The sequence below is a fragment of the Syngnathus typhle genome, linkage group LG1 (assembly GCF_033458585.1).
Source record: "Syngnathus typhle isolate RoL2023-S1 ecotype Sweden linkage group LG1, RoL_Styp_1.0, whole genome shotgun sequence".
NCBI lineage: Eukaryota > Metazoa > Chordata > Actinopteri > Syngnathiformes > Syngnathidae > Syngnathus > Syngnathus typhle.
The window spans coordinates 5,932,753-5,948,890 of NC_083738.1; the positions used below are offsets into that span (position 1 = coordinate 5,932,753).

The 16,138-nt window shown below is 43.3% G+C and overlaps 1 protein-coding gene across 10 annotated transcripts in view; it reads right to left on the reverse strand.

The window, feature by feature from the left end:
- Window positions 1–254: 254 nt before the first annotated feature.
- ebf1a (EBF transcription factor 1a) overlaps window positions 255–16,138 on the reverse strand; it is a 59,549-nt gene continuing 43,665 nt past the window's right edge. Inside the window, exons 11-17 of one of the 10 annotated variants that reach the window (XM_061278796.1) lie at window positions 15,394–15,482; window positions 11,294–11,359; window positions 10,167–10,329; window positions 7,985–8,164; window positions 5,543–5,740; window positions 4,911–4,979; window positions 255–2,371 (exon numbers count right to left, since the gene is read on the reverse strand). In XM_061278796.1, the coding sequence (XP_061134780.1) occupies window positions 4,912–4,979; window positions 5,543–5,740; window positions 7,985–8,164; window positions 10,167–10,329; window positions 11,294–11,359; window positions 15,394–15,482 (764 nt within the window). In that variant the 3' untranslated portion in view covers window positions 255–2,371; window position 4,911. The other 9 variants (XM_061278788.1, XM_061278804.1, XM_061278838.1 and 6 more) reach the window with 9 other exon arrangements.

Consider the following 16,138-nt stretch of genomic DNA (forward strand, 5'->3'; position numbering starts at 1 on the left):
ACGCTGCATGAGGAAAAACTGCAAAAACACATTCGCGGGACAAAAGACATAAACGTTGATAGAGGACCATAGTTGGAGAAATTGCCCTTCCGGGATGACCCAGCTGCGATTCATGCAGCGTGGGAAACTTTTAGCACATAGCATGGTGCTGTACAATGTTAGTTTTAGCAGCATGAGCATTAAGGTTCAATTAGTAACCAGTGCAGGCATCCAAAATTAGCTCTTGATGAATAATAATAAAAATGCGGACAAAGTCACAGACAAGAGGTAACTTTAATTCAACATTGTGAGAGTCCAAAAGTTATCTTACAGCTCATCAAAAACAATAACAACCTATACAGTAGAATTTTTTTCTTCTCTTCGAGCTTTTGAGTGTATTTGCAGTCCAAGACAAAAAAAAAATACACACACACACGCAGAAGGAAAAAAATAGACACTGGCTATTTGGTTTGGATCTGTCATTTTCCTTGTACAAAACTTTACCAATAATCATAATGGGGAAGGAGCTAAGTTTCCAGAAAAAGCCATTCATTTGTGTACGACAATAGACCTCTGTGGTGTGTTTGGGAAACAGATATGGCGCGGCCCCTCACAGAGAACAACAACACAAGTGCCTGAAATCACTCGTCTGTCAGCGGGCGCCTCTCTCTTCAAATACTCTACAACAAAACCAGAGAAGCCTAAAGAAAAGCCCCATTCTCTGTCAGTCTGTCTGTCCAGCGACAGCGTGAACGCACACACACGCGGGCACACAAAATAATTGTAAAAAAAGGACGACAAAAACGAGCTCCTGTTTGGCTTGTAACGAAGCCACGTTGTCGAGTGGACGTGGTGTGAATGACACAGGGATTGGTTACTTGGGTCTGGACTGTGATGGGATTGTGCTGTGGCAGCGCTTCACTGTGCTACTTACAATTAAACAACTCAATAAGGTCAAAGAATTTCTCATAGCAAGTCATTGCTGTTGTATTTTCAAGCGTTTTTGAATTATGGCTCTTTGTGTTGTTGCGTTTGTGCTTTGTCCCCCAAGTTCCCATGAATTCCTCTGTGGCAAAGAGACAATTGTGGCGAGGCTAGAAAACTGTACACATGATTGAATGAAGAATGGGATTGCATTGTTAAGGCATCTAGACTGCTGGTAAAGATTACTGTGACAGAAAGCAAGAGTGTTGAGATACAGTATGTAAGCAGGAATAAATAACATGGGGAAAGAAAGGAGAACGTGTGCACACACACGCACACCCACGCGCGCACACACACACACGCACACACACACAAAGACAATGCCACTCAAGAGAAGAGCCCATGCATATTAACAGTATCAATCTGGAAAAAACAAAAAGATATATCTTTACAGTATATATTAATGTGTGTGTATATAGTCTTTAAAAAAACTACTTCAACCAAATACTCTGAATAAGATGCTACTTTTTGCCATACAATAAACATTTTCGTAAGGAAACAAACAAACAAAAACAAAAACAACAGACACGTTTTATTAACTTATACAAAAATAGACAATGGCGTGTTGGTGAGTCCCATACAAAACCAAAAGAAGTCACATTTAAATAGTGAGAGACGACAGTGAATCATGGAACGAAACACGGTGAAGTATGTTCACAACACAACTAAACAAAGGTGATGTACAAATACAAGGGATAAATACAGTATTTATAGGATATTTTACACAAACCCCTTTTTTTGTATCCAAATCCTTGTATCTCTAAATCTTCTGTACGGAGAAGCTGCCTTAAGACGGTTTTCAAACTAGAGCTATTGCAAAAAAAAGCCAAATGAAATAAAACCCCCAAAATGCACCTTTTTTTTTATATACAAAAATATATCAAACATTTATTCTAATGTAACATTTGCTTGACTCCTTCAGTACAGTGCTGGCTGGACACACACACGTCATCGGACTTTTCAAGTTTTTACAAACCCTTTTTGGCTAAATAATCACATTGTGTTTTTAAAACTCCTGTGACAAGCTTTGTGGTCACAGTTTTAGTAGAATTCAAACAGCATAGGCTAGGTGTTATGCTCTTTTTAATTTTGTTTTATTTGTGTGTGTTTTTAGCAAGCAAGCTTAACACTTCACTGCTTTTTGTGCACATTACAGTTGGCAAATAAAGAAAAACACATCTCATGAATATGAATTCCCAAGCTACACTAATTCAACCAAAAGGGAAATGACATGGCAAAAATGGTTCCGTCTTCTCAATCCCAGTGGAGTGGAAAGGCCTGAGTTTTGAACAGAGTTCTTATCGTCACTTCAGCTCCGAGTCCAACACGCATTCGCGTCTTGTTCCTTTCAACATTCTTCGTTTCCAGATCCTCTACATGGGTGGAACGATCATCCCCGGAATCGCTGCTTGTGGGAAAAGAGTGGGAGGAAAGAGGGAGAAAGCCAGGCGGTGGGGCGGGGGGTAAAGAAAAAGAGAGCGGGAGGTCAGTCATGTGATCGCTGGGTTTCGTCTGTCATCACAACAGTGCCATAACCTAAATGTGCTGCAGCAAGGACACGTCTCCCTCCCTCCCTCATTATCTGCTCAAATCACAACATTTTCCTGCTAACCCGCCACACACGGACCACATTATTTCAGTTTGGCACAGGATTCTCCGCAAATAGTTTCATGTGAACACTGCCACTGCTAATTGTTAGCAGCTACACCAAAGTGTGTGAACAAATGCAACATGGGTGACGGAGGCCGTGAGATCATGTTTGACTGGTGGAAATGGATCGTGAGCCAGCAAGAGTGTATCTGTAAACTTGCGTGACCAACAATAAAAGAATTACATAACAAAAATAAAGATAATAATGTGTGTCAGCACCAAATAGGTGTTTATTTAACTGAACAATCTGTTTACTATTGTGGTTGGAGTTTGCACTATATCACGGTAATATTTATGTATCCTGTTTTTAGTCACGTAAGAGTCCAATACTATTGTGGCGGCCGTGTGGTAGAGCGGGTCATTCAGTAACCGCAGCGTCAGCGGTTTGAATCCCGCTCTGTCCAAGTCATGTGTCGTTGTGTCCTTGAGCCTGACACTTCACACACCTTGCCTCCAATGCCGCTCACACTGGTATATTATATTTTTCTTTTTATATTGTATTCTATTTTTTATGCCGGAGGACTACGGTCCAGAAGTCTCTTTTTGCACCTCTATCCCCCAACTTGTACCTTCCTGTAAATCGAGCTGTTGTTACATGCAGTTCCTCACACGTGAGATTAATAAAGTTCCTCTTATCTTATCTTATCTTATCTTATCTTATCTTATCTTATCTTATCTTATCTTATCTTATATGCCTGTGTATGGGTGTTTGGAAGTGGTCGGAGGGGCGGTAAACTCACACTGGCAGCCACGCAGTTGTGGCTGCTTACGTAGTTTGCCTCCAATGAGTGTGAATGTGTGAACACATGAATAATATATCCACTGTAAAGTGTGTTTGAGTGTCAAGAAAACTGCTACATAAATCTGATGCGTTATTATTATTATTATTATTATTATTTATTGGTTGTCTTTATGTCTAAAGCTTTGAAAAAAAATCACGAATGACCAATGCAAACATTACATTTCCGGCTTTTAATGCCTTTAAGACGATGTCACCTCAAATTTGTGCAGCTTGAAATTTGGGAAATTATGGTCCGAAAGTCAAAATCTGTAAGTGAAGGTCAGTTAGCATGCACAAAGTCACAATAGCTATAAATGACCCAGTGAGCATTTTAGCAAGGCTGGGAAACTTTATCCCTGCAAGGGGTTGTTACAATATTTTTTAAAGCTGACTGAGGGCCATATTAAATTCATGAAAGAACATGACTCGATAATTGAACAATAATAATAATAATTTGTGAGTTTTTTTTTATTCTACTTTCAGAATAGTTCTTCTGAGACTTTGTTTTTAGAATCATGCAGAATGCTTGATCTAAAAGTGTCAATTGTCTTCAAAGGGTGAAATTCTTACGTTATTTTAGTTAACGCCTTATAATGTTAATATGCTCCTTATAGTTTTTTATTATGCATTAATTCACTTCCACTACCTTATTAAATTATTGTTTTTGTGCATTATTATTGCAATATTGTTAGGCGTGGGCACCCATTTTGCTTCAACTTATTAAATATTGTCTCTTGTCCAATCAAGGTTAAGATGAATACATACATTATTATCTTTGTAATGAAAGATTTTCTTTTTCTCACTGCTCTCGTATTGGCTCATGCAGGTGTACCCAATCTGTTCGATCGCCAGTCATGCTTCATTCCTTAAGCCATTCCCTCCCCCCAGTTTTACACATAAGCCATCACGTGGAGGAATTTTTCATATAAGATATTGGCTTCCTATTGATCCCCCCCTCTCTCTTCAATCCACTAATTCCTGGGTTATTTCCTAAAAGCGTTCGTCTTGCTGGGATTAACTGAATGACGTGTGTGTATATCTGTGTGTGCGCGTGCGTGTGTCACTATGATCAGCGCGCAGTGGCCCCAGGGTCACCATGTTCAGTGCTCATCAACGCCAACAGAGGAAGTGAGGAAGTGCTTAGCTTGGGGGTCTGATAAAGATTCCCATCCATCATTTCTCTGGCGCAGGATCTCAACACCATACAACATCCTGCCTAGACGGGCCGACTACGAGCCGTGCTGGATGGAAACGGGAGAGCAGAATGACCCCTGGTGGCAAGGTGCACACCTCTCAACGGACGGCAACCGCAGCACAAGGCAGGAAACAGGAAGTGAAAACAGGAAATGGAACACATATGCGTTCCCACTGACAAGTGGAGCGTGACAAATAAAAACCGAGAAGGAAAGGCAGGGCAGGATGAGCTGCTGCTGTGAACGAGCTGGGTGGGACAGCGTGGGATGGAAAGAAACAGAGGAATTGCGAACAAAAAGAGAGCGAGAGCGGGGTAACATACTTCAGGAGAAGGCCAGGCCCTGCAGGGAGCTGGCTGATGAGTACTTGCTAGAGTCCACAAAAGACTGATCTGAAGTCAGGAGGGACAGTCAGGGATCAGGAAGGGTAGAGGAAGAAAAAAAGGGTGGAGTAGAGGGAGAGAGGGGTAATAAGAGGCAAGAGGGAAAAGGAAAAGGTGAGAAATTGTTATTAAAAGGAGGTTAATGTAACCAGCCGGCATTGGTGATTAGCAAGTCATGGGCGGATGATTGTGTTGGGCTTTGAAGAGTCCAGTCACTGGCGGAGCTAGAGAAGAGGCTGTGGGGCACGGCCCCCACATCCTGAAATATGCAGGCACCACATCACGGATTTTTGGGTGTTTTTTGGGAAACCTTTTTCAATGTTTAAGCACGTTCAAGCACGTTCTCTATTGAGAACATAGAATGACTCTTAATAATAATATGATCTATATAATCTTTATTTCTGAAAGATTTAGGGCTATGTAAGACTATATATATATATATATATATATATATATATATATATATATATATATATATATGTTTGTGGACCTCCTGTAATATTCTTGGCCATCCATTGCCTCCCAAGCTCCGCCAGTGTGTACACGCAACTTCTATGCTGGCTCATTCTTACCTTGCAGGCTGTTAGCGGTGGCGCTGGTGCATGTGGGGGGTGGCGAGTTTTGGGGTCGTACAACGGGGGCAAAGGCGCTCTTCTGCTTGACGGCGGCCGACACCATGTTGGCAGGGGAGAAGGAGAAGATGCCGGAAGAGCTGCTGCAGTTGGAAGGCAGGTTGGTCGACGACGCCATGGTGGGGCTGGACGGGACGACTGGGAGGTGCGGAAGAGGAAGGGGGAGGTTGGACGGAGGGCAGGAGAGGGGGATGGAGGGTGTCAGGGAAGAGGGATGGAGGAGAAAGATGAAGACGGAAAAAAAGGGAAAGAGATGGGGTTAGAGAGAGGGCCGAGGGCAGAGGACGGGCAGACGGGACGAACAGAAGGGGACTGGTCAACGGATGATGGCAGGGGGGATAATAGTTCAGAGGTCTCGCACACATACCTTTTACACAGAGACATTCATTTATTTTTTAATGTATAGAATATATATTGGTGTCACTTCCCCCGTTGAACACGATTTGCTATCCCAAGACCTGACTCCTCCCCTTTTGAAAATATTGATAAAAGTGATGTTGCATTGGACCAATTGGTGGTATTTCCCCACCAAAAAAGATGTTTCAACTTAAAGTGACAGTTCAGATCCAATTGCTATTTCCTGTTTAATACTCCAAGATAAATTGTCTCCTCTCTTATTTGCGAAGCTTAACCTACAACCACAAGAATCTTGGCGGCATCCCCTGGGCAATGAATATTATGCTCGAGGGGGTATGGTGAGGGACCAGAACTGGTGATAAAGTGAGGTCCGGCGTTGCCTTGAGATACAAGTTTAATTACTTCTCAAACTCTCAACTGAAAACATTTGTATCCCTAGTCATCTTTCACCATTGAAATGAATAGAAACTCCATTAATCCGTCCTAGCCTCCACCCAATAAAAATAAATAAATAAATAAATAAATAAAAAGAGCACTATAACACTGTACTTTTTAAAAACATAGCATAATAACGATTAAATATGTGTCAAGAATTAAACAATTTGTGTTTTGGGATTTAATGCTGCAATTGTAATGTAAATACTTTTGTGCATTGTGTTTTGTTTTTTATTTTGGGGGTGTTGTCCTTGTTTTATGTTGTGATAAAATAATAATAATAATAATAATCCATCCATCCATCCATTTTCTGTACCGCTTAGTCCCCACGGGGGTCGCGGGCATGCTGGAGCCTATCCCACGCGGGCCCGGGGAGAACATGCAAACTCCACACAGGGAGGGCCGGGGGAGGAATCGAACCCACAATAATAATAATAATAATAATAATAATAATAATAATAATAATAATAATAATAATAATAATAATAATAATAATAATAATAATAATAATAATAATAAGTTAATGCCATCGTTGCAACCAAAGTTGGGCGTTTTCATTTTTAAATGGAAATTGATTTCATCAAACTGTGCAGGGATAAATGGCATTCATGAATTCATATAAAATATAAGCGTGCGACTGCCATTTTGAATCTTGGCCTTTTCTGGAGATTCTAATGCTCGTATAAAAGTCATTTTCACAGCTTGGAATGGTGTTTTCTGAAGACTTCTGTTACTAAATGATACAGCAGGATTTGTGAAAGTGTCTCCAAAGTGAAAATGGAGATTTTCTTCACAATGGCTATGAGCTGGATTTACTGTACATGTGTGGCACCAGCTCCCTCAGCCAAATTCTGTCTCTCCCACTGACATCATCCCATCTATCCACTTCTCCAGGGTTTGTCTTTTGTCTGCTAATACACTAAGAGCATTTTCCCCCTCAGTGATTTTACAATCAAGCAAGTCGTATTTCACCTGCCCTCTGATATCTGCTTCTGCCTTTATTGTTGTTATTATCCAACACTTAGCTTTTATGGCCCTTCCTGCCAAATCCTTGCAATAAAGTCATAATCCATTTATGAAGGGGCCTAACTAATCAATTAATGAAAATTGGACCTACAAAGGCAGGCTGAGGGGCCATTGATTGAAAGTGTCTGTGTGGGGCCGATGAGCCTGTTAAAATACTTGTTAACACCCAGGAATCAAAGAGCCGAAATGAAATTGCTTCTCTAGCAATTAGTTTATTGATTTAATCAAGGGTCTTTAATGTAGAGAGTGAATGTGTGTGTGTGTGTGTGTGTGTGTGTGTGTGTGTGTGCGCGCGCGCGGGAGTGTGTATGGAGTGCTAGTGTAGGGTGTGCGTGCGTATGTGTGTGTGTCAGGGGCAACGCTAAGGTGATCTGCTCCCCTTTGCCAATAAAGGGAGGATTTGTGTTTGACTCTGTTCTTAAAGAAATAGATGAGCCAGCTAAACTGCTCAATTTGCTCCTCACACGTCAAAGTTTGCATCCACTTCTCACTCCTTAACTACGGCACCCACTCGTTTGACTCGTGTGAGGGCCAATTGCTTCAAGATGTGATGCATTTACTCACTAGCATACGGTGAGTTGCCCGCGGATCCATTGAGGAAGTTGGGCGAGGTGCCCAAGGTTGCCATGCCAGAGTTAGCGTAGCCATTCATGCTAGTGGAGACAGAGCTGTAGCTACCCTGCTGGGGAGTGGAGCTGGGAACATAACCATGAGGGGACACACTGCTTGTAGTCCTACTGAAACCTATGGACAGGGAAAGATGGAGAGGCAGAAGAGAAGATAGAAGGGAATAGAAGAGAGAAAGGGTGTTAAGGATATAGAAGAAGGCAGACAAAAATAAATCCATGCAACGCTGCCTTTGAGAGAGTACGCAGAACATCGGAGAGGCAGACGTCTCTGCGATCAAACCCCCTGAGTGTCAGAAAGTGTTAAACATCACACATTTCACACAAGAGCCACCATACTGCGTAATTGACTGTAATGAGGAGATAGAGAGGGAACCGAGATGTTGTCCCAAGTTACTTTTAGCTTAATGCTCCTTGAATTGAAATAGGCGCTGCTCAAACGACACTATGCGTATCGTTGGATTTGATTTGTGTCCCTCAAGTTACAATTACACTATTATACCCCTGAGGTCTAATTATTGAGCTCCGATTTTACAACGAGACCTCTGAAGTCAAACGCCTCCAAAGTCAAACATAGGTTGTACAATTCAAAATTGGGGTGGCGGGGAGAAATGCCTCTTAAGACACCTCAAGAGGATTTCTTCATCATCACAATCATCAGAATTTTTGATGTGTACATACAAGTGATGTACATTGTGTGTAGTTTTAAGGGTATGGCAATGTTTCTAAGTGGTAAGGATTACTGTTGAATTTTGGGATTGTGTGGTATATTTATGGTTTGAACTATTACTACAGGCAATTCATAGGGCTGCGTCAATTATTCACAGCAATTTGCTATTTGCAGTTGCTAACTTCTTCACTTGTGTGAGGTGGAAAAATGACTCACCATCGATGTAAACCTTTATTTATTTTAATAGCAATGTTTTTTTTATTTTTTTTTTTAGACCATGGAAGACCTGTTGCCACTACTATGGTTTAGTTTACCATGACCATAGTTTTTCCCTGGAATAGACTATTTTTATAATAGGAATTCCACTTCAGAAGGTCCAGTGTGACAGTTTTTTGGGGATCTCAAAGTCACTGCTATGTTGCCCAGCTATAAAGTGCAGAGGATACAAAAGCCTTATGGTGCACTATAGCTGTGCGTATGCAGAGACTGTGCTGGAAAGGATAAAGATGACTCATTGCGGTGGGAGGGATACATCACTTCGTACTACCTTGTACGTGGATAATGGCCACGGTGAAATAAGCCAAAAGGAATGTTCGGACAATCTCGGAAGGCATATGGCACCGAGAGAAGGCAATGAACAGAATGGCAGGAGAAGCGATAAAACAGTGAACCAAGTACTAAAACAAGAGGTCTCTAACCTAACTGGCTCTCATCCAACAACAAAGAAAACATATATACAGTATATACAATATATGGCAATTCAAACTTGTGTAACCTCCTCCAAGATGTGAAAATTTGTGCTCTTTATTCTCAACGGGCTGTAGGCTACCAGGCGGCGAACAGTTGGAAGCTAAGATAGAAGAAGACTCCAAATATAAATCCCTGGTCCAAATGCTGACACAGCAGAAAAGAACACCTGGAATTGATCACTAGTGTGCTCTCTTGTGTAATAGTGGCTGCACTTTAAGCATCAAAGTAGCCTCTTCTAGCATAATTAGCACATATTGCGGCAGTACATAAACCATAAGTCAAGAGGCTTTTGTTTTGCTCGTTTTGAGATGATGCTCATTGCAAGTATTACGATACATCCAGAGGCTGATCCATTCACCCGATTTTCCCTCCTTCCCTCGATACATGTGATGAATCACCCCTGACTGCACCCACATCTCTCTCTGTCAGACTGGGGCCGACCCCAGTCTAATATACACACCCCTAGGACCCGCTCATATTTCTCCATCGTGCCTCATCCCTGACTTTCTACTTCTCCATTCTTTACAATCTCTTCGTCTTTCTTGCCTCATCTGCAACTTTCACATTTTCTTGCCACTGCCACCGCTCGCGTCCTGCTTTCCCCGCGTTTAACCTCCACGACGATCAAATATTACTCCCGCTTGGCAATCAGATGCTGTAATGACAACAATCCTACCCGATCTGTATCATCTTCTCTCACCCTGATTGGCCGTTTGAGCCACTTCTGAGCCGGTGAAGGAGTTTACGGCCATCATGCCCGCGTGGACAGATCCGCTGCCAAGACCGGCAAGCTGGTTGTGCCCTCGTGGCACTGTCGTATAGAGGGCCTCTGCGATGTCTGCTGCTCGTTTCAGGATCATTTCCTGCCATTGAGGGAGGATCAGAAGAAGAGAAGTCAGGTCCTATGTCTTCTTTTGCTCTCTCGATTGCTCGTCTATGGAGGTTTCCTAGCTGTTGGCACTCTTCACAACTTGAGTGGATAAAACGCATTTTGCTCACGTCCACAGCTTAAAGGGATATTAAGCCAATTTCACCAGTAAATGGTAATTTTTTAATCTAAAATTAATTGAATTAACAATTATTTTTCACATACACTTAATACCTTTAAAATGCAGTTTGCTCCTTGTCAACTAACCGATTTACATCACATGTGCTGAGGGCTCAGGTAATGACCAATCACTGCTCAGATTGCAAAGAAGTTTTTTCCTGAGCCCTCAGCACGTGATGACATTTTCATTCGATTGCAAGTGGCAATATTTTTATCGTATTAAATGTTATCAAATTAATTATATAAAAAACATTAAAATTTGGCGACTGAAAAGTTCTAAATAAGTGCACTATCCCTTTAAATGATTCATTCTAGGCTTTTGTTTAGCATTTACTTTGGATTTTTTTTTGGGTGGGGGGACAAAAGACAGTGAAAGACCCAACCCTCTGTGAGCAAAATGAACATAGTGATTTATTGTTTTGTATTGTATACATATTAATATATTGTTTTATATTTTAGATGTGGTATTTAGTCTGGCTCGACTTAATTTTTACAGTTGTAAAAATGTTGAAAAACAAGACAGGTAAGGTGAATCTGGAAGGACTCACCTTTGCATTATAGCTTCTTTATTGTTTTTTTTCTATGACTGGTCATGACAGATAACAATACTATAATGTGTCATAGAAACGACTTTTTTACTGTGTTGGTTTTGCAGAGGCTACATTATGATTTATATTTCTAACAGAAAGTTTGGTTTGGTTCTACTTTAGAGGTCCGAATAATCTCACAAAGAAGAGACGTCCAAAAAGGAAAATTATGCTAAAGTTTTTGTGCGCTACCTGGTTGTTGTGAGGCATCCCGTACAAGGCTTCCACCAGGTCTGCCGCTCGCTTTAAGATTACCTCCTACAATCAGGAGCGAAAAGAGGAGGGAGATTGATCATGAGTGTGGCAGCTGGAGGAGTTCAGTCACTTTCATTACATTTCACTAGTAGCATTATGCTGTGAATGCAGAACAGAGGCTGTACGACAGGAAGAGGGCGGTGAGAGAGGGCTAGAGGAAGAGAAATGGCTCTGTCCGTGCACTTTGTTACTGGCTGGGCAGTTTGGGAGCGCACAGGGAAGATACCGTGAGCCGTGAATAAAACATGAGCCTGTATCTCTTTATCAGTCAAGCATCTTTTGCATCTTCGGCCTCCTTCCTGCTGGATCATGTATCCCCTGCTCTTGGTCACATATCAATATAGCGTCACACAACATATCATTAGGCTGACAGGGATACAAGTCCCCTTTTAGCTGGGGGGCACCTGTCTTCTGACCCTTATTGACCCTGAGCATCTTCCACACAAATAGTCAGGCACCCACTTAGCGAGATAAATGTAGTTGCGCTGTGGAATGGAGTGGAATTTCCCATATCAAATATTTTTCCTTGCATATTGTCTTTGTGCTCGTTTTCTATCACTTACCCTCCTTTTACCCTCTTCGTTCTTTTCACTCGTTTAGTCTATGTGTGTCTCAAGGCAGTCCTTATATGTGCGTGTATGTGTGTGATGTAGACACCTTCAGCCCTACGAAACCCTTTTTAAAAGTTAATGTGCCGGGGCCAGGATATATGCTGGAGGCGCGACAACCAGAAAATTGCAGCCCCCTTCCCTTCTATGCTCCCTCGTTTCTTTCCCCCCCCCCCCCCCCCCCCCCCCCCACACACACGCTGTGCGTTATACCCTCCTCAGTGTATCCCTCGCTGTGAACAAGCCCCGGAGCATGTGTGCTCTCTGTTCCGTGACACACCGCCTTTCAATCAGACCTCATATCACACATACGCACAGACTCCCACCCACACACACACCCGCAGCCACACACATGGGGAGGCTGTCGAATACGCCCAGGACATGACGGGAGGGTCAGCAAAGCAATAAAGATTGTAGAGCGCTGTCCGAGGTGCTAAATTCACTCAATAATGGGAGCGCTGCCTCTGTGTTAACCTCCCATTACTAGCACTATCTGGGGGATGGGGGGAGGCAAGGCGGCGGCAGTGGGGTGGGAGGTTTGGAGAGACGGCAAAAGAGGGGGACCAAAGAGGAGGCCCGCTCCGTGTGATTGAGAAATGTAGAGGCCCGAGTGAGGTAAGTGGTTCTTTAGTATGTATGCGTCGTTCCTCGCCTGCTTCTCGCTACTTTTCCTCCATGCCATATGCCTCCTAGGGATTGTTGGATAGGTAAATGGATGGATGAGGGGAGGGAGGAGGAGAGGAGGTAGGAGGGGAAATGAGGGAAGAGAGAAGCATTATGGCACAAACAGATCCCCAGCTGGAGAAGGACGGTGCTCGTGGAAGACGTGGGAGATGCCACACTCCATAAAAAGGGCTCTCAGGGGCCTTCATCTTTTCTCCCCATATTTTGGGGGAAACATTGAAGCCAAACAAAAGCATGCACTCCATCTTCCCACCACATTACCAAAACTTGCATGTTAAGGGACTTGAAGACTAGAAATTGTTCTTGAGTTGTTGTTGCGAGAGTGAATGGTTATTTGTCTATACGCACCCCACAAAGACCCAGTCCAGGGATCCTAATGAGGACAAGCAATATAGATGGCTGGATAAGGTGTACAGTTTTCAGCACTCCAACCCTAATGTTCAAACATCTGTCTTTGATTGTAAAGGCATCAGGTGTGAGCAGCACCCACAGATTTGTTATCAAATTCATGTCTGGACTGTAGACGGTAAGCTTTTTTTTTTTTCTCGGTTATCATCATTGTCTGCATCTGTTTTGTGTCATTTTCAATTGGAGGTATAGTGACGAGTAATGCACAATGAGTGTAAACGCCAAACATACATTTTGGAACGGAAAATAGCTGCTTTAATCTTGGCAGCCTTAAGCTACCATGTGTTTATTTGTTTCTGTTTTTCCTTTGTGAGAAGTTCATTTATTGATAAAACAGTTTTCTAAACCACTTATCCTGTTCGGGGTCGCAGGGAGCTGGAGCCTATCCCAGCTGACTGTGGACAAGTGGAAATCACTTGGGATGAATGACTCCAGTCAGTCATCGGGATTCATGTCAAATCAATGTTGATGTTGTTGTTTTTCTTTTTAAATTTCCAACATTTTTTACGTCAGTCTTCACTTTAAACCGTGTTTTTAAATCGCCACAGGAAAGATTTCTGTATGTATCTTTAGTGATTTCTATGGAGCATGAATTTGCCCATCTGGCTAGGTTAGAGGTAAGCCTTAATCAAGGCGTTATCATGTTGAATGTCTGTCAAATAAAAATAATTTGTGGGTTTTTTTTTTTCATGCTGTGTGTCAGCAAATGGCTGTTGACAAGCTAGCCACGCATACAGCAACCATGCTCTCCTCACTCATCTGTTTCATGTCTCCTCTTCTTCGCTCTCTTTCCCATTTTCTCTATTAATCACTCTTTCATGGTCCAGTGGCCGGTCTACTTATCGGTCTCTCGTTAGCAAAGGGATCTGTCCAGAAGCTAAACGCGATTAGGCAGCGCTCCAGAGTCATTCTGATAAACAGATAAATGTGGTTAGCGCCGTGCTGCCTGCCTTGCCCCGCCGCTGTAAGGAGAGACCATTTCCTGGGCGCAGGGTCTCTTCCCGTAAAGTCAGGCCCGTCGAGACGTCAACAGGAAGGGGAACCTGATCCAGAGCAGAGCCTGGCCTCGTCTGGCAGGACGGTCACTCATTAGCCGGCCCCAGATCCCCTCCCCTGCACCACAACCTGAGCTGCTAAGCGCCGTCTGCGCGCTGCTCGTGCGATCCAGCGCTCCCTGCTTTCAAACTAGCGGACTATTAGCGACAGCACGGTGCAGCTGGACGACATCACGACATATGGAGACAAAGCAGGCATTTCCAGGGTTCATTAAGAATCTCCTCACTAAAGGTGCCTAGGGGAAAACTTCCTAATTCAAGATTCGGCTGGAAAAACAGGCAGAGAAAAGGCTTGTCTTGCACTGAATGGGCGCAAAAAAGTTGCCAGCGTGTGCCCCTCTAATGATTGAGGCCAACCGTTGAGAGGAGTGTGGTCAACAAACTGTTATTACCTAATAAAGGCACAAATCAATGGAGCTGAAATGAACAACTGGGCCTGCCAGCTACTGCTGTTCATTTAGAGGAGGAGGAGACACCACGGAGCGAGGGAAGGAGGGAGGAACAGGAGGGCGAAAGAAGAGAGATGTAGGGGGGTTAAAGACATCACCAGGACAAGTCCCGTATCCAACAGACATGACACACAACCACGGACAAGTGATTTCTTTATCTCCCCTCTACATCTACCTGGGCTCTCCATCTCCACCTCACGGTGACGTTTGCAGTGTGTGTGTGTGTGCGCGCGCCCAGGCGCGTGCATGTGCATGCTGCTCTGTGAAAGCGTGTGTGTTGGAAGTAATAAAGTCCACCCGGGGTTGACTTCGATCCACTGACCCAGCAGGAGGTAGACTGGACAGCTATGATGGATCACCTAACCTCCTTCTGCCTCTCTCTCTCTCTCTCTCTCTCTCTCTCTCTCTCTCTCTCTCTCTCTCTCTCTCTCTCTCTCTCTCTCTCTCTCTCTGTCGCTCTCATTTCCCCCTCTTTTCCTCCCACCATCACTCCCTCTTTGCCAATCTAAACGACCTTACGCACAGCGCCAGCATGAATAGAGCTGCTTGTGCGTTTTCCGTGCAAAATAAACTGCAGAAAATGACCATGAACGTGTAATAAAATGTTAATGTTCCCACTGCAAAGTGTCTCAGTGTCCAGGGAATACAGTCATTTGTCTGTATGTGAGGTCATGCTGCCCTTGTGGCATGTGTATCCATACGCCATATGAAACTGTAGAAGACGTAAATACATCTCGGTATCAGTGTTACCAAGACAAATTGCTATGCAATAATTGCGTGTGACAGAGCGACATGGTCACCGACAAATGAGAAGAGTCGTGGATGCATGGTACCTTGGGTAATCTCTCCTGGTCTCCAGGGTGTCTGGGGATGACCTTCTGTAACCTCTGGAAGCCGTAGTCTATAGTCGGCTCGTTCAGCGCTGAGCACAAACAAGAACAGACAGATGGGAAATTCAAATGCTTGATTCTTAGTAATGAAAACACGTGTGTGTGATGATATGAAGGAGATGAATGAGCCATTCACTTCTGCTGTTGAAACGACTGAATTAACCACAAGCGCATATGAATATTGCAACATTTAGCACAGAAAGTTGGTGTTTTATTAGTCCGACTTGTGCCTTTGTTTGCTTGTGACGTAATGAATCTCTCTCTGTCACCCGCTTTGGCACTTAAAATGCCACGATTGAGGGTATTTCTGAGCATGCATGTGTGTAAATGTGTGTGTGTGTATGCGTGTGTTTGGGCATGTGTGTCCTGTGGTCCTGTGTTGATCAGCGACTAATATAAGCAATTACAGAGCCGGGTTCCAATATAACAAAGGCTTGATCGCTCCGGAGAACAAACTAAACACACACACAGGCGCACGCACACACACGCGCGCACAAGCACGCACACGCACGCACACACACACACGCACACACACACACACATACACTCACACTGTGTACACAGAGAGAGTCAGATCATCCAGACAGCAGGGAAAAAGCACTCGCTCTGTATGCTGTGGTCGTGCTACTGTAATTGAATATGAGAAGATTTACCATGAATATTTAAACATTTGAATAAATACAATGAA